The sequence below is a fragment of the Calliphora vicina genome, chromosome 5 (assembly GCF_958450345.1).
Source record: "Calliphora vicina chromosome 5, idCalVici1.1, whole genome shotgun sequence".
Lineage (NCBI taxonomy): Eukaryota > Metazoa > Arthropoda > Insecta > Diptera > Calliphoridae > Calliphora > Calliphora vicina.
Window position 1 is genome coordinate 7,099,432 of NC_088784.1, and position 20,415 is coordinate 7,119,846.

Consider the following 20,415-nt stretch of genomic DNA (forward strand, 5'->3'; position numbering starts at 1 on the left):
GAAGTAGTTATTTTGAAACGGAAGACAAAGATCGTTCAGGTCAGCCAACAAACTTTGAAGACCAAGAATTAGAGGCATTACTTCATGAAGATTGTTGTAAAACTCAAATAGAGCTTGAAAAATCATTGTGGTTTCTCAAGCAGCAGGATTCATCCAAAAGCAGGGAAATTGGATACCATACGAATTGAAGACGAGAGACCTTGAAAGGCAATTTTGTATGTCCGAAATGCTGTTTGAACTCCAGGAAAGAAAATCATTTTTACACCGAATCAGTACGATAACCCGATGCGTAAGAGATCGTATGTAAAGCCCGGCCAACCAGCCGAATCGACACCAAAGCCAAATATCCATGGATCTAAGGTAAAGCTCTGTATTTGGTGAGACCAAAGGGGTCCTATCTATTATGAGCTGCTGAAATCTGGCCTGACCATCACAGGCGATCATTGGCCGAAAAACACAAGAATATGCGACCATAATATTCCTTCATGACAACGATCGGCCACATGTAGGGTTTTTATCCCGAGAATTCCCGGTACAAATTTCCCGGGAATTTTGGCAATTTTTCACTACCCGATTCCCGGGATTTTTAGAAACTATTTAGTTAAAAACTATTTAGATCGAAGTGGTTGGGAAGTTTTGCCTCACGCGCTTTATAGTTCAGACATTACCCCGTCCTATTACTATTTGTTTCGATCGATTCTGAACCGCTCTCTTTGGCATACGCTTCAATTCATAACAGAGTATCCGAAATTGCCTGGATTCGTTCTTGGTCTTAAAAGATAAACAATTCTTTTGGTGCGGAATCCAAAAGTTGCCCGAAAGATGGGAAAAGTTCATAGCTAACAATACTTTGAATAAATTTTTATTGTACAAATGAAAACTAAAAATCTGAAAAAATCCCTCATTTTTAAGTGGTTAGCTCAAAAACAAAAACTTTAATTTTACAATTCTTACTCACCTCCTGTTCAATTTGTTTCTTATTATCCAATTTCTTAGCCTTTTCAGCATTAGCAAGCTTTATTTGATCCACAATACAATTGGAGATGGCATCACATGAATCAATCCAATCCTGAAGTGTCTCAGCTATTTTGGCTGTATAGCCAGGTGGTATATCACGACCCTGAGCATAATCAATCTCCAAGAAACGATTGTTTTGAAACAGTTTGCCATGAATTATATCTGCAAGAGAAAAAAAAAACACAAAATCAAAAATAGAAAAATAAAAAAAAACTTGATAAAATTAGGCCAAGTTTACGAAATCATTTGCATATAATGGCTCATGCAAAACAGTCTTTGGTCTATGGAGTGTGAATCTATTGAGCTTCAGCTTTAACAATGTGAAATTTACATAACAACAGCATTCCAAACTGTCTAATATCCTCATCAACATGGTAGAAACATTCGTCTATCCACATAAATTTGCATTTAAATGCGTTAGCATTTACTGGCCGTTCTCAAGTTTTACTGAATCATCTTATTTGCATTGGCCAACAAAATTTAGGCGAGGAAATGGAAAAAAATCGTTTTTTTTTTTGCACATGGCATCATTTGTGGTTAATCAACATTGCAATGAAGGCAGTTATGTATAGCAGGTATGATGAAAAACAGTTTTCCAGAAATGTTGCATATTTATTGGCATGTGAATGTTTCTAAATGGTCCATGGGAATTAATTCTATGAATTCCGAACTATGACAAAACCCAGATTACCAGTAATCTTTCAATATCCCTAAAATACTCTTTCTGATCGACTATAGTTACCCCTAATAACGTCAAGGAAATAACTGCAAATGACGATATGGTTATTCTATAAATAATTTTGTATTATAAAAATTAATATTTATTATTCTCATTAAAAAAGTTTATTGAAATCTACAAAAACTTAAAAATATTAACAAAATCTGTGATATGCCTACATGTTTTTTAGCTGTACAACCAGCACCAAACTGTATTTTCTTCTATACATCAACTCAACTATTATTATCTGCAATCTATCTAATACATATAACTATACAAACTCATTAGCATTAAAAGTAGTTACGTTATGTTAATAGGATATCTTTGGAAATGGCATATTAAATCTTATGAGCTGCACAAATAACTCAATTTATAAGCCAAGCAAAGGCAGACCATTACACTCTCAATACAATACACTGCAATACAATACAAAGAAATTAAATTAAATATTTAAATTTGTAAGAAAATCAGGAAAAAGGAAAATTGAAAAGGAAATTTATAAAATAATACCTAAACTCTAAATTGACCTATTGTTGATCTCCAGCTTTTGAATTCGAAATTTAATCTCAAAAGTTTAAGTATATTGAATATGACATTACGTATAAGTCACATATGACAACAACTATAAATAATAGGGGGATGTTTTCTGAAATAAAACAAAATAGTTATAAAACCAAATTATACTTTAAAATAAATTTGTTTAAATATTTTTAGGTAAACAAAATTAAATTTTTTTTTTATTTTAATTTTTTTAATTTTTAACAAAAAAAATGTTGATAAAAAAAAATTTGATTTGCCTTTCTTGGTACAAATACCACATTATTGTTCTTGTACCACCCAAGACCTTGCTTACTATAGTGACTGGATACCAAATCAGGACAAAAAATAAGTCTTATAAATGGAAGCATCCTCTTTTGTAAACATTCCTTGATGAAAATTTTTATAGAGATCTTTGTAAAAAATATTGGGCTTGTTTGCTGAAACTGCATACTGCTTGCCATACCAAGAACTATTTGGGATTTTTTTTTGCTTTTGGGTCCTAAACTTTTCTGCAACATTCCCAGAACATTCATTTGCGAACCCACAAAGTATATATCGCACATCCAGTTCAAAAGTGACCCAACTCAAAATTTTAATTTTCAGAAATCTATATAAATATAAATCAAATGTCGTTCGTTGGTAATTGCAGCAGTAGAGATTTAGACAAATTTTAGGTCCACTTTTTTTTACGCCCACTTTTTTCGATTTATCTAAAATCGGAAAACGGCTACATCGATTTAGCTATTTTTTTTGTTTAAATGATAATTGTAATCCAATTTAAGTTTTTACTGAAAGAAAAATTGACCACTCCAATTTTTTTTGACCAATAATCGTTTAATCAAGAAAAAGAGCTCGATCTGTGATCACTCATATTTCTGACCAAAAATCGATTTTTTATATAAAAACTCAAAATATCTAAATTCGCTAATAACTTGGCCAATAAGCGATTAATCAAGAAAAAGAGCTCAATCTGTGATCACTCATATTACTGACCAAAAATCGTTTTTTTATATAAAAACTCAAAATATCTAAATTCGATAATAACTTGGCGTTTAATCAAGAAAAGGAGCTCGATCTGTGATCACTCATATTTCTGACCAAAAATCGATTTTTTATATAAAAACTTAAAATTTCTAAATTCGCTAATAACTCGGCCAATAAGCATTGAATCAAGAAAAGGACCTCGATATGTGATCACTCATATTTCTGACCCAAAACCGATTTTTTATATAAAAACTCAAAATATCTAAATTCGCTAATAACTTTGCCAATAAGCATTGAATCCAGAAAAGGAGGTCGATCTGTGATCACTCATATTTCTAATCAAAAATCGTTATAAAAACTCAAAGTATCTAAATTCGATAATAACTTGGCCAATAAGCGTTGAATCAAGAAAAGGAGCTCGATCTGTGATCGATCATATTTCTTAACAAAAATCGATTTTTTATATAAAAACTCAAAATATCTAAATTCGCTAATAACTTGGCCAATAAGCGTTGAATCAAGAAAAGCAGCTCGATCTGTGATCACTCATATTTCTGACCAAAAATCGGTTTTTTATATAAAAACTCAAAATATCTAAATTCGCTAATAACTTGGCCAATAAGCGTTTAATCAAGAAAAGGAGCTCGATCACTGATCACTCATATTTCTGACCAAAAATCGATTTTTTATATAAAAACTCAAAATATTTAAAATCGCTAATAACTCGGCCAATAAACGTTTAATCGAGAAAAGGAGCTCGATCTGTGATCACTCATATTTCTGACCAAAAATCGATTTTTTATATAAAAACTCAAAATATCTAAATTCGCTAATAACTCGGCCAATAAACGTTTAATCGAGAAAAGGAGCTCGATCTGTGATCACTCATATTTCTGACCAAAAATCGATTTTTTATATAAAAACTCAAAATATCTAAATTCGCTAATATCTCGGCCAATAAGCGTTTAATCAAGAAAAGGAGCTCGATCTGTGATCACTCATATTTCTGAACAAAAATCGATTTTTTTATATAAAAACTCAAAATATCTAAATTCGCTAATAACTCGGCCAATAAGCGTTTAATCAAGAAAGGGAGCTCAATCTGTGATCACTCATATTTCTGACCAAAAATCGATTTTTCATATAAAAGCATTGAATCTAGAAAAGGAGCTCGATCTGTGATCACTCATATTTCTGACCAAAAACCGATTTTTTATATAAAAACTCAAAATATCTAAATTCGCTAATAACTCGGCCAATAAGCATTGAATCAAGAAAAGGAGCTCGATATGTGATCACTCATATTTCTGACCAAAAATCGATTTTTTATATAAAAACTCAAAATATCTAAATTCGCTAATATCTCGGCCAATAAGCGTTTAATCAAGAAAAGGACGTCAATGTGTGATCACTCATATTTCTGACCAAAAATCGATTTTTTATATAAAAACTCAAAATATCTAAAACCGCTAATAACTCGGCCAATAAGCGTTGAATCAAGAAAAGGAGCTCGATCTGTGATCACTCATATTTCTGACCAAAAATCGATTTTTTATATAAAAACTCAAAATATCTAAATTCGCTAATATCTCGGCCAATAAGCGTTTAATCAAGAAAAGGACGTCATATTTCTGACCAAAAATCGATTTTTTATATAAAAACTCAAAATATCTAAATTCGCTAATAACTCGGCCAATAAGCGTTGAATTTCTTAACAAAAATCGATTTTTTATATAAAAACCCAAAATATCTAAATTCGCTAATAACTTGTCCAATAAGTGTTTAATTAACAAAAGGAGCTCGATCTGTGATCACTCATATTTCTGACCAAAAACCAATTTTTTATATAAAAACTCAAAATATCTAAATTTGCTATTAACTTGGCCAATAAGCGTTGAATCAAGAAAAGGAGGTCGATCTGTGATCACTCATATTTCTGACCAAAAATCGATTTTTTATATAAAAACTCAAAATATCTAAATTCGCTAATATCTCGGCCAATAAGCGTTGAATCAAGAAAAGGAGCTCGATCTGTGATCACTCATATTTCTGACCAAAAATTGATTTTTTATAAAAAAAACTCAAAATATCTAAATTCGCTAATAACTTGGCCAATAAGCGTTTAATCAAGAAAAGGAGGTCGATCTGTGATCACTGATATATCTGACCAAAAACCGATTTTTTATATAAAAACTCAAAATATCTAAATTCGCTAATAACTCGGCCAATAAGCGTTGATCTGTGATCACTCATATTTCTGACCAAAAATCGTTTTTTTATATAAAAACTCAAAATATTCCAAATTCGCTAATAACTTGGCCAATAAGCGTTGAATCAAGAAAAGGAGCTCGATCTGTGATCACTTATTTGTCAGACCAAAATTCAATGGGTCCTAAACTTTTCTGCAACATTCCCAGAACATTCATTTGCGAACCCACAAAGTATATATCGCACATCCAGTTCAAAAGTGACCCAACTCAAAATTTTAATTTTCAGAAATCTATATAAATATAAATCAAATGTCGTTCGTTGGTAATTGCAGCAGTAGAGATTTAGACAAATTTTAGGTCCACTTTTTTTTACGCCCACTTTTTTCGATTTATCTAAAATCGGAAAACGGCTACATCGATTTAGCTATTTTTTTTGTTTAAATGATAATTGTAATCCAATTTAAGTTTTTACTGAAAGAAAAATTGACCACTCCAATTTTTTTTGACCAATAATCGTTTAATCAAGAAAAAGAGCTCGATCTGTGATCACTCATATTTCTGACCAAAAATCGATTTTTTATATAAAAACTCAAAATATCTAAATTCGCTAATAACTTGGCCAATAAGCGATTAATCAAGAAAAAGAGCTCAATCTGTGATCACTCATATTACTGACCAAAAATCGTTTTTTTATATAAAAACTCAAAATATCTAAATTCGATAATAACTTGGCGTTTAATCAAGAAAAGGAGCTCGATCTGTGATCACTCATATTTCTGACCAAAAATCGATTTTTTATATAAAAACTTAAAATTTCTAAATTCGCTAATAACTCGGCCAATAAGCATTGAATCAAGAAAAGGACCTCGATATGTGATCACTCATATTTCTGACCCAAAACCGATTTTTTATATAAAAACTCAAAATATCTAAATTCGCTAATAACTTTGCCAATAAGCATTGAATCCAGAAAAGGAGGTCGATCTGTGATCACTCATATTTCTAATCAAAAATCGTTATAAAAACTCAAAGTATCTAAATTCGATAATAACTTGGCCAATAAGCGTTGAATCAAGAAAAGGAGCTCGATCTGTGATCGATCATATTTCTTAACAAAAATCGATTTTTTATATAAAAACTCAAAATATCTAAATTCGCTAATAACTTGGCCAATAAGCGTTGAATCAAGAAAAGCAGCTCGATCTGTGATCACTCATATTTCTGACCAAAAATCGGTTTTTTATATAAAAACTCAAAATATCTAAATTCGCTAATAACTTGGCCAATAAGCGTTTAATCAAGAAAAGGAGCTCGATCACTGATCACTCATATTTCTGACCAAAAATCGATTTTTTATATAAAAACTCAAAATATTTAAAATCGCTAATAACTCGGCCAATAAACGTTTAATCGAGAAAAGGAGCTCGATCTGTGATCACTCATATTTCTGACCAAAAATCGATTTTTTATATAAAAACTCAAAATATCTAAATTCGCTAATAACTCGGCCAATAAACGTTTAATCGAGAAAAGGAGCTCGATCTGTGATCACTCATATTTCTGACCAAAAATCGATTTTTTATATAAAAACTCAAAATATCTAAATTCGCTAATATCTCGGCCAATAAGCGTTTAATCAAGAAAAGGAGCTCGATCTGTGATCACTCATATTTCTGAACAAAAATCGATTTTTTTATATAAAAACTCAAAATATCTAAATTCGCTAATAACTCGGCCAATAAGCGTTTAATCAAGAAAGGGAGCTCAATCTGTGATCACTCATATTTCTGACCAAAAATCGATTTTTCATATAAAAGCATTGAATCTAGAAAAGGAGCTCGATCTGTGATCACTCATATTTCTGACCAAAAACCGATTTTTTATATAAAAACTCAAAATATCTAAATTCGCTAATAACTCGGCCAATAAGCATTGAATCAAGAAAAGGAGCTCGATATGTGATCACTCATATTTCTGACCAAAAATCGATTTTTTATATAAAAACTCAAAATATCTAAATTCGCTAATATCTCGGCCAATAAGCGTTTAATCAAGAAAAGGACGTCAATGTGTGATCACTCATATTTCTGACCAAAAATCGATTTTTTATATAAAAACTCAAAATATCTAAAACCGCTAATAACTCGGCCAATAAGCGTTGAATCAAGAAAAGGAGCTCGATCTGTGATCACTCATATTTCTGACCAAAAATCGATTTTTTATATAAAAACTCAAAATATCTAAATTCGCTAATATCTCGGCCAATAAGCGTTTAATCAAGAAAAGGACGTCATATTTCTGACCAAAAATCGATTTTTTATATAAAAACTCAAAATATCTAAATTCGCTAATAACTCGGCCAATAAGCGTTGAATTTCTTAACAAAAATCGATTTTTTATATAAAAACCCAAAATATCTAAATTCGCTAATAACTTGTCCAATAAGTGTTTAATTAACAAAAGGAGCTCGATCTGTGATCACTCATATTTCTGACCAAAAACCAATTTTTTATATAAAAACTCAAAATATCTAAATTTGCTATTAACTTGGCCAATAAGCGTTGAATCAAGAAAAGGAGGTCGATCTGTGATCACTCATATTTCTGACCAAAAATCGATTTTTTATATAAAAACTCAAAATATCTAAATTCGCTAATATCTCGGCCAATAAGCGTTGAATCAAGAAAAGGAGCTCGATCTGTGATCACTCATATTTCTGACCAAAAATTGATTTTTTATAAAAAAAACTCAAAATATCTAAATTCGCTAATAACTTGGCCAATAAGCGTTTAATCAAGAAAAGGAGGTCGATCTGTGATCACTGATATATCTGACCAAAAACCGATTTTTTATATAAAAACTCAAAATATCTAAATTCGCTAATAACTCGGCCAATAAGCGTTGATCTGTGATCACTCATATTTCTGACCAAAAATCGTTTTTTTATATAAAAACTCAAAATATTCCAAATTCGCTAATAACTTGGCCAATAAGCGTTGAATCAAGAAAAGGAGCTCGATCTGTGATCACTTATTTGTCAGACCAAAATTCAATTACTTATATAAAAACTCAAAATATGTACATTGATTTACATGTATTCTGTTGTTGCAAGACTTAGGTTTTTGACAACAAACATAGGTTCTTTGTCGCTTAGTAGCGCTTCTATGTATATTTTATTCTATGTCCTATATGAATAAAAATTATCATTCAACAATACGTTTTTTTTTCTTTTTAACTATGTTTACCCTTTTCAAACCGCTTCTCACAAATTCACAAATCGAACACAAGCATTTTTTTAACTTGGACAGGACAACGTCTGTCGGGTAAACTGGTCGAAAATAAATATATACCAATTTTTTAGCAACAGCTAACAACAACATAATGCACTCATATTTTTACAAGTGTATTGTGCAGAGTTTAAGCTCTAAATTCATTTTTCGGATTTATATAACCCGAAAAATTAATTTTGAGTTGTGTCACTTTTGAACTGTGTGTGGGATGTGTATTCTGGATCGTTATAGATAGCGAAGTCGATATAACCATGCCCGATACTTTTTTTGGTCATACATGCGAATAGGTTAATGCCGAACTGTTTGCAAGATATGAGCCTGAGTAAATAATCACTATTTTGCAAAAATGACACCGAGGCCACCCATCTTTGGGGGTCCATAAAAAGAGTGCATGACTTTGGGCAAAACTGGGAGACACGGGTCTGTTTTTGGTCTTTTATCACATAGTGGTGTCCGTATATGGTTATATTTCCATGACTTAAAAAATTACACACAGTGTATTTGAACAAAATTTTAATAGTATCCTCCCTAATATATGTATGTGTTATGTAAATAGTATTCTGTTAGCCAACTGCCCACTATAGAAATCAACATGTTTACAATTACTCAGCCACTCGTGTATATTCACTTTAAAAAGTAAATCTGCAAAATGTTTAATATTGGAAATATTACAAAAGATTTTATGCATACCCCGCCCCAAATACCATATAAATTAATTCACTATTCTGTCATACATTTTCTCTCGAGAAACTAAGCAGATTAAGAGATACTATAAAACTAGATGCTGTTGGATATAAAGTGCCTATAACATCAATTTGATGGCAGGAAAATTTCAAATTTAAATTAATCTATAAAACTGTGTTTAAATTAAAGCCTAAAGATAGGCAACACAAGTAAAGCAAAATAGAATTTAAACTGAGTGATTAAGACTAAGCATAAAGGATAGGGTGATTATTTTCTTAGAGGATTTTATGATATTTCAGGGAAATAATGTACATAGATTCACAAATTTTAATTATTTTTGCTATACATATCCGGCAGTGGGCGATTTATAAGGAATCAATGATAGTTTCGCAGTTTGTGTTTGCTCGTTATCAGTTCTTGAATATGTCAAAAGTTAAATTCCAGAAAGCCATAAATTGTTGCTTGAAAATAATTTCTAAGAAACCAGTTATTTTCTAGGCACTGTGCTTACAAGTTCTTTTCAATTTAAAGACTCACAAGTTATGTTCTTATTCCCACTATACATTTCCATTTTCTCCGTTTAAATAATACAAGCATAAAGTGTCATTTGGTTGTATGCCAAAGAATTTTTGCTGAACAAGTCATGATTTTATAAGCTTCATTAGAAATAAAAATATAAAACGTATACTAAACAACACGATTGTTTGTCAGACTCCATCCTTTTGGCACTGGCAAGTAAGCAAACAAAAACGAAAGTATCTAAAGAAAATAAAAAAAAAAATCCAGAGCAGACAACAGTTGTGCATGCTTAACACTGTTTTGAAGTGGTAGCATCAGTAAATTCTACAGCATACTTTAGAGCTTTAACAACATCATCAGCAACTGCAGCAATTATTAATTTCAGTCTGATAATGCTCTATTGATGCCATCCAGTCAGGCAGCCAAGTGTTCTGACTATTGTGCTTTATGCAAAACATGTTTAAAACATGACCAAGCCTTTTTTTTTTTTTTTGAAAAGTAGGTATGAAGAAAAAACTGCATATTTTTAAATTATTTATTTTCTTTCTTCTTATTTCTGCTCTTATTTTTCCCCATTGTAGTGTAGATATTATTTCTGTGTAGAAAAAATGTTAGTTTATGTTGGCCTTTAGTCTCTGATGTCTGTCAGTCAGTCAGTAATTAAGTATTAGGAAAATTGCCATTGGCATTTGTAGTAGCAGTAGTTGTAATTATGTTGGTATTCTGTAATACATTCTAGTGTTGCAGGAATAATTGTAGTAGTGCAAGAAAATTTGTTTAACAATTAGTAATTATTAGATGTTTTTTCTGCAAACATTGTTGCAAAGTTTTAAGTAACTTTAGGACTAAATGGAATGCTAGAAAAAATTTGAATAATGGCTTAGAGTCAAATTTGAATGGACTGTTACCTTAAACTAGTTGTTGCCTTCTCAATTTGGTTTTATGTAAATCTTAGATCGTAGAAATTCAAATAAAATAATAATTTTCCTCAAAATGCAAGCCTAAAATCTTGTCTTTTTAGATCTGTACAAAGTCTTCTAATAACAGTGTGTTAATTTTTTAAGTCATGGAAATATAACCATATACGGACATCACTACATGATAAAAGATCAAAAAAAAAAAGATTCATGTCTCCCAGTTTTGCCAAAAATCATGGACTTTTTTATGGGCCCCAAATATTTGGGGCCTCGGTGTCATTTTTGCAAAAAAGTGATCATTTCCTCAGGCTCATATCTTGCAAACGGTTCGAAATTTAATCTCTGAGGCAAAGTTGTAGCCCTTGTCATAAAGAACAAAAATTGTGAATATATAAAATCAAAAAACTTCATCTTCAAGATCAAAATCGCAAAAAACTTTAAAAAATTCGAAATAAATTTTTTTAAAGCTACCTAAAAGTATGCTTTAGTTTATAATAATTTAATAGTTTATGGTCCAAAACACTTAATTCCTACAGTTTTTTCTTACTAACTTATATTGACCTACCTAAACGGTGTTAAGAATCATTCCTAGGAAGTTCATATGTTCGAGAAAGTTGTTTATTGAGATCTTAGGTACATTTCTGTAGTTGATTGTTTCCTGGAATTTTTAACGGTTTGTTACCTATGGAGCTGAACTGGGGAAAAAGGTAAAAAATCAAATTTTTTGAGATTTTGATCTTGAAGATGAAGTTTTTTGATTATGTTCAAAATTTTTGTTGTTTATGACAAGGGGCCCATCAAAAAAGTGCATGACTTTGGGCAAAACTGGGAGACACGGGTCCTTTTTTTGGTATTCTATCATGTAGTGGTGTCCGTATATGGCTAATTTTTCGTGTTGCACTGTGTAATCTATATACTTCTGAAGTTATTATTTATTTTTAATTTTTGCCTCATAATTAATATTACTCATACGTTTGGTTAAACATGAAGTAATTGTTTGATCTATTTCTCCACGAAATTTTCGTGGGCGGTGTCATCTTTCAAGCCCTATAATTTTCCAAAACCAGATGGCATATTCCCAGCGTTACTCCAAAAATCGATTCTAACCATCATGCCAGGCTACATTCCTAAGGAATGGAGAAACGTTACAGTGGTATTTATTCCCAAAGCGGGAAAGGTAAACCGATCAGTCGGTCATAGTTTTTATTGAAAACACTGGAAAGACTGGTTCATATCCATGTCAAGAACATCCTCTCCCCTTATAATTTCTGTAGGGCACGCACACCTTAAAGGGAGGTGGAGACAGCCTTGCATGACGATGTCGGAACTTGACAAAAAGGCATCTTTCTTCGATATAGAGGGTGCGTTTAATACTGTGAACATATTCGCAATTGTTCAAGCATTTGGCGATTTAGGAATTGATCAGCGGATTACGAATTGGACAGGGTATTGGTAGGACAAGGAAAGTTGTGAGTGACAAGGGGCACACCACAAGGTGCTGTCATCTCTCTACTTCTGTATAATCTTGTCGTAAATGAATTCCTTTTCAGGTTCAGTAGGATGCTGACGATGTTGTGCTTCTTATTCAAGGGAAGTTTCTTCCCACAAGAAGTGAACTCATGGAATCAACTGTTAGGAAAATGGTCTAGCTGTCAATCCTGCCACAACCGAACTGTTTCTTTTCACCAGGAGATATAAAATTCCAGAAATCAGACTTCCACGATTGCATGTTACTTTTCTGAAGACTTCGAGTGAAGCCAAATATCTTGGTGTAATTTTTGACTATAAGCTCTCGTGGAAATGTAATGCTAAGAGTAAAATGAAGAAGGCAAAAGGTAATATACTATTTGTGGTGTAAACTTTAAATTATAATCCCAAATAGGTCGTCAAAATATTTACAAAGTTAGTTAGTTTTAGGATTCATTTTTAAAGTATGGATGCACGTATTTAGCAGTTCTACTATTGCAATATCTGCTACTATTGGAGATTCTGATAACCCCTTTGGAAGGCACGGAAGACACAGATCGGCCAGGCCAGCCAAAAAAGTTAGAAGTCCAAGAATTGGAGGCACTATTCCATGAAGATTGTTGTCAAATTCAACAAGAGCTTGTTGAACGTTTCAAAACGTTTAGGAGCAGCTGGAATAATCCAAAAGCAGCAAAATTGGGTACCATACGAATTGATGCTGAGAGACCTTGAAAGACGATTTTGTATGGCTGAAATGCTGCTTCAATGCTATAAAAAGAGCATTACTTGCAATAAAAAATGGATCCAGTACAATAACCCGAAGAGTAAGAGATCGTATGTAAAGACCGACAAACCACTCCAATCGACACCAAATCTAAATTTCATGGCGCTAGGGTAATTCTATGTATTTAGTGGGAGCAGAAGGGTCCTATCTATTATGAGCTGCTGAAATCTGGACAGACCATCACAGATAATCTGTACCAAACGCAACGCATTTGTTTGAAGCGAGCATTGGCCGAAAATCGGCCAGAATATGCGCCCATACATGAAACCGTAATATTCCATCATGTCAACTTTCGGCCACATGTTGCAATACTTGTTAAAAACTATTTAGAAAGAATTGATTGGAAGGTTTTGCCTCACCCGCCTTATAGTCCAGACCTTGCCGTGTCCGACTACTATTTGTTTCGATCGATGCTGGGATACACTTCTCTTCAGAACAGAATATCCAAAATTGTCTTGATTCATTCCTGGCCTCAAGAGATCAGCAGTTCTTTTGGCTTGGAATCCATATGTTGTTAGAAAGATGGGAATAGGCCATAGATAACAAAGGCCAGTACTTTGAATAAATGTATATTGTACAAATGTTTCAAAATAAAAGTTAAACATTTTAAAAATTTTCTCATTTTTAGGCTACACCGAATAGATTTTTGTTTCTTCTGTTATCACTTCTCTTATATTCAAACTTTGTTGTTGTAGTTATTCAGCAGATTACAAATCATCGTTGCCAACATTTTGTTTCCCAGTTGAATTCAGTCCTTTCCATCAGCAATAAATTTGAAGGAGAATATTCGCATGTTTACGGATATTTTACCGTGTTGTTAGTTGATATTGTTCCGAAAGATTTCCTCGACTATATATTCTGGATCCTCAAAGATATAGAAGTCATTATAACGAGTCCGTCTGAGCGCATCAATCAACTTTCCAAAGCCACAGATATCTTATGGACCCAATTCTTGTAACAAATATATCAGATATACGTAGGTACGTACTGAAATCGTCACAATCGGTCCACTCCTTACCATTGTGTCATGACTTCACTACCTTTAATTAGATGACAGCAATGTTAAATATTTCTAATTTTTATTATTTTCTTGGCACCATTTATTATTCATTTCATCACTTATAGACCATTAAACAAGCAGTCAAGCTTACTCCAGAATGAGTCTTCATATTTATGAATGAATATTACATATTTATTCATTAATTCATACATACATTTGTATGGTGCACGAAACACCACACAAAATCTATGTATGCATGAGTTGTGGAAAAGAGAAAGAGAGTTGTCACTTAACAATTAGCAAAGTTTTTCAAACAACATTTTCCGTTTTCTGTTTCTATGTCATAACATAATTATTAACCAAACGAAAACGTCATATCACTTGTTTGAAATTCCATTTCTTTCTTACGTAATTTAGGATTATTGTTAGTGTGTTATGTGAAATGCAAGTATTCCATCATCCTTCTTCCATATTTTCTCTAGTTTCTTTCAAAGTATGTAATGTTCTAAAATGCGTTTGGCACGTGTGGAAGACATTTTACTGCTGGAAATTAAAAAGTTTCTGCTTCTGTTCATTACTCTTTTCTAAACATACAATGTCATATAATGACATTACAAAGTAGTTGGCGGTGGCATGACAAGTCATTTAAAATTTTGCATTTAACATAAATTTAATTTTCAAACTTAAACCAGAACAGAAAAAAGTCACACAAAAATATTATTTATGCATCATTAGTTAAGTTGGTGGCTTTTTGGTTGTGTAAGAAAAATTTGTGTAAAAAAATACATAATTCTTTTCTTTTTAATCCGCTAAAATCTTTGTAGAGCTTTTTGTTAAATAACTTGCGTTTTAAGCAATGACACTAAAAATACTGAACAGTAAAAATGATTGTTGTTAAACATTTTTTAATCTCATCATCTGTTATAATGCAAAATATAACGTATGATCAAATTTCATTGCTTTTGGTATTCATTTGTGTTTTTCATTTTCAATTTTCAAAACTCCACAAACCATCTCGTACTAAAGCAATATTTTTGCAGCCATTTATTGTCTTAAGCAAGTTTTTAGAATATTAGTAGCAGACATTTTAGCTTGAGCTAAGCAAAACCCAGTGAACAATTAGACATGAAAAGTTCCAAAAAAAGTTTAAATATCGATAAAAAGAATAAAAGATTAGACTGTGTCATAAAATTTGGCAAATCCGTTACTCCTGCTATACAGATGATGTTCAGAAACTTGTTTCCTCTCATTACAAATGTTTGCTGGGTAAACACAAACAGTGTAATGTTTGTTAAGTTAACATTGATGCAAACATGGTTTGAAAAGTCTTTGTCCTTACCTACATAGTTAAGTACTAAGAAGTTTAAATATGTTTGCCAGACTTCAGCTAGCTTTATAGAAAATGGCTGCGTGCAGCGCATCGAGGCTTAATACATCTGGATGGTGGAGGTCGAGAACATATGGTGATTTTGAGCCCACTGACTTCGGACTATATTACTTCATATACAGATTTTGATAAAGTGTTCAAAGTCTTAGTTCCCTCTAGGAGTGAGTGTTGTAGGGTTAATCTCGTGTACGAATATTAGACCAGGTTATATACAGACGGTTCTAAAATGAGCTGTGGGTTTGATTCTGGTGTTTTCTGTGACGAAATTTTGATAGGTATCTCATACCTTCTTCCGAATGAAAGTATTGCTTTTCAGGCTAAAAGTTTTGCGATTATGGTAGCTTGTAAACAATACATGACGACAGTCAGGTGGTATTTCACTCATTGCATTCCTATACAACTTCATTAGTCTGATAATGTAAGAATGCTCTGTCAAGGCTAGGTCGTCTATCTGACATTACTTTAGTTTGGGTCCCTGAGAATAGAGACTAATATGCCAACACAGAGAAAACAGATTCGTGATAGCAACCGAATTTGTTGGCAATCGAATGATTCTACCTTAGTTACCTAATTTTACAGTTGTAGCTACAATATTTTAGAAGCGGTAACAAAATTTTGGTTGCTTCAACCGAAATTCTTCTTTATCAACAGACTTTCTGTTGATGGAACCGAAAAATTATATGTGTGCAACCGAATCATTCGATTGGCAACAAATTCGGTTGCTAACACGAATCTGTTTTCTCTGTGAATGAACAGGCAGACGAGTTAGACAGAATGAAATCTGCTTTGGATATCTCCAATGCGGTTTCAATAACAATTCCATTGGGGCCTATTAAAAGTATTATCTTCAGACACATTCTTACAAAGGCTGGGAATAAATGATGCAACGTAGATACATGAAGGATGGCTAAGTTAATGTGGTCCTCTTTTTACGGAAAACGAACTATGCAACTGATAACCGATAATATAATTGATATATCAAGGTTTCTGGCAGTATTGCGGGTCACTGGATGCTAGGCAAGCATGCAAATCGACTTGGACTCCCCTTTAACGATCATTTTTGTTTGCGAATGCCCAGGCTTGGGTGTCAGCTACATATTAACCAACCTTGTTGAGGTATCTGGGTCTAAACCTAATAACATACTGAGATATTTCACCGCTACAAGTTGGATCTAATAACTTCAACATTTTACATGTATACATTGCAATGTAAATGACACTACATCTGACGAGTGGTGTGGTCTTCTCTCCGACTCTACTTGACTGTTCGGAACTATCACGTAAACCAACCAACCAACCAAAACTCTTACACCCTTCTCACCAAGTATTGGTCATATGTTATTCAACTTCAATCAACAAGAGATATTGTCCCTCTATTTCGCCTTCCAAGATCCATATGTTTAGGCGTTAAAGTGTGTGCAGGCATACTAATTATTTTAAATATTAAAATATCAGAAACTTTGCAATCCATGTAGGAGTGGAAGGTACATGGCAGTAGTTTGTGAAAGAATTAAAAGAGCTTAAATAGATTAAATTAGATTTAAGTATTACAATGTCTGTTTTGAATGCTGTACAAGTTTATAAGTAAACTCACAAGCAAGAGTATCCCAGCGGCAAAAATATGCAGTAAAGAGGCCTTCCAAAGGCCTTATTTGGAAGAAACTAGGATACCCAAGGCCTTGTATACTTATTTCTATTATAGGGCTGATAAATAGCCTACTTAAGAAGGAGAAACCTGGCGCGATATACCTCATAGAATGTCTAAAAAGTTTCAGAAATGCTGATTTTGACACGAAAGACAAAGATCGCCCAGGCAAACCAAATAAAGTTTGAACAATTGAAGAATTGTAGGTATTACTGCATGAATATTGTTGTAAAACTCAACAAGAGCTTGTAAACTCGTTGGCAACTACTCAAGCACCAATTTCAAAACGTATGAGAGCAGCAGGATTCATCCAAAAGTTGAGAAATTGGGTATCATACGTATTGAAGCACAGAGACCTTGACATGTCGGAAATGCTGCTTGAAAGCTATAAAAGAAAATAATTTTTGCCCCGAATCATTACTTGCTATGTGAAATGGATCCATTTTTATAACCCGAAGAGATCGTAAGTGAAGCCCGGCCAACCAGCCGAATCGACATCAAAGCCAAATTTCCATGAGGCTAAGGTAATGTTCTGTATTTTGAGGGATCAAAATTATCCTATCTATTATGATCTGGTGAAATTTGACCACACCATCACTAGAAACCTGTACAGAACGCAATATATTGGTTTGAAGCGAGCCGAAAAACACAAAAGATATGCGGATAGACATGAAACCGTCATGAAACCATCATGACAACGCTCGGCCACAAGTTGTAATATCTGTTAACAACTATTTAGAAAGAAGTGCTTGGGAAGTTTTGCCTCACAAGTCTTATAGTTCAGACCTAGCCCTGTCCGATTACTATTTGTTTCAATCGCTTCTCTGGGATAAGCTTCACTTCAGAACAGAGTATCCGAAATTTGATTCGTTCTTGGCCTTAAAAGATGATCAGTTCGTTTGGCTCGGAATCCAAAAAATAGGAAAAGGTCCTAGCTAATATTGGCCAATATTTTGAATAAATTTATATTGTACAAATGTTTCAAAATAAAATATACAAATTTGAAAAAATCCTGCATTTTTAAGAAAGAGGTTTTGGAAGGCCTACAAAGTAAAGACCTAGCATTCGTTACTTCTGGGATGTATTATAGTATAATAAATGTATATATGTTAGCAAATATTTGCCTTTTGTAACAGTTCAGTAAACTACTGCAACTAACTACTACTACTACCAACTACACTTTGCATTGCTCTGCCACCATTTTCGCTTTAGCTTGTTGCAACTAAAAAATAAAAAATTATTATAAAATAATTTCCATTTTTAATGAAAATTGCTATAAGAAGCGAAGCATAAGAGTTTTTCTTTTGGAATTTACATTTTGCAAATAATCATGTTAATTAAGGTCTATTATTATTTTTAAGCAAGTTATTTTGAAGAGTAGTTAAAACATCTAAATTAAGCTGAAAATCTCATTTATTTTAATAACTAAATAGGCAAATAAATTTTTTATGTAAAGGCAAAAAGTTGGAATTAGATTGTATAATTTAAAGCAAAATGTTATATTATTTGTTAATAATTGAGGTATGGATAGAAGTTGAACAATGTTGCAGTGTAGTTTTCTGGTATAAAGTTAAAATAGAGATCGGATAATTAGTTTTTAAAATAGTTCATAAATAACTCAATACATATTAAGCCTTTATAAGACAATAAAACTATAATTTTTCCATGGTAAATAATTAACATAATTGCCAGCTTTTCACCGGCTTTATTAAGAACAAAAACAGATTGTGGATTTTAAAATTCACAAAGCTAATCGTGAATACATAATAAATGATTGCATCAATGTCAATCGATTATTGTAAATGCAAAACTTACCCAGCCAGCATAATTAAAATAAATGTAAAAAGTACAAACCTGTAAAGAAAAAAAAAGAACAGAAAATTTAATTAGATAATCATATTAAATATTTATAGAGGATTTTTACAGCTTAACACTAAATAAAAAAGCTACAGGTAATAAGATTGATTTAATATGTATAGGAATTCATTTGCTATAAAAAAGCATATGTAGATGAATATAGCAAAAATAAAGATTAATAGTGACTATTATTGGTATGTATATAGAGCTGTCAGGTGTCAACAGCAATAAGGAGTAAATTTAAAATTGTTTATATAACCGAGAATGAGACTAAATTGGGTTTGGCGGAAGCCAACAATGAATATAATCCTCAACGTTGACACAAAAAAGGCTTTATGCCCGATTTTAAGGCAACACAGAAACACAGGCAAAATAATAATAATAAATGTATTTTTCAACACTTTTTTTCATGTTATTCGTTGGTTCTTTGTGGCTGATATGTAAAACACTTTGTCAATTGCGCAAAAAAATGACATTAAGTTTGATTGATTATTTGACAAATGCAGACATACTTTAATTTAGGTACGAGTACTGCAAAAAAATATATATTGTACATACAACAAATATTTTATTTACAGTGCTGGAGTTACGGTTCCGTAAAGAATTAAGGGGCGGTATGGAAAATTTTCAATCATTTTCATGTTGGCTGCTGCCAGCTATTATTGTAGCACTCGAATGCGTACAAGTGAGTGTAAGTTTAACGAGACGTTAACATACTATTATTGATGTGTCAGTCAGCATGTGTGTATTGAGGTTTAAATACACATACATATACTATAAATTTATTATTATGTATATTAAGGTGGCACTTATTTTGGACATTAAATTTTCCAAGGTCTAAATTTTAGACTCCAAAATAAAATCATAAAATTCCATGCGTATCTCAAATCCCAGAATCCTCACAAGTGGTAATTTTGACACGGAAGGCAAAGTTCGCACAGACTTGAAGACCAGGAATTGGAGGCATTCGATTGTTTCCAAACTCAACAAGAGCTTGTAAAATCATTGGGAGCTAGCAGGAATTTCAAAACGTTTGCGAGAACCAGGATTCATACAAAAGGAATTGGTTACCATACGAAGAGAAGCCGAGAGACCTTGAAAGACGATTTTGCATGTCCGAAATGATGCTTGAACGCTATAAAAGAAAATCATTTTTGCACCGAATCATTACTTGTGATGAAAAATGGATCCATTAGCATAACCCAAAGTGTAAGTGACCGGCCAACCAGCCGAATTGATACCAAAGCCAGATATCCATGGCGCTAAGGTAATGTTCTGTATTTGGTGGGAGCAAAAGGGTCCTATCTATTATGAGCTGCTGAAATCTGAACAGAGGAATCACAGGGAACCTGTACCGAATGCAAGTGATTCGTTTGAAGCGAGCTTTGACCGAAAA

The 20,415-nt window shown here is 32.5% G+C and overlaps 1 protein-coding gene across 1 annotated transcript in view; it reads right to left on the reverse strand.

Moving 5' to 3' along the window:
• Positions 1-20,415, reverse strand: part of CSN7 (COP9 signalosome subunit 7) — an 83,745-nt gene that overhangs the window by 8,793 nt on the left and 54,537 nt on the right. Inside the window, exon 3 of the mRNA XM_065513620.1 lies at positions 959-1,179. Within this exon, the coding sequence (XP_065369692.1) occupies positions 959-1,179 (221 nt within the window). The remainder of the gene's footprint in view (positions 1-958; positions 1,180-20,415) is intronic.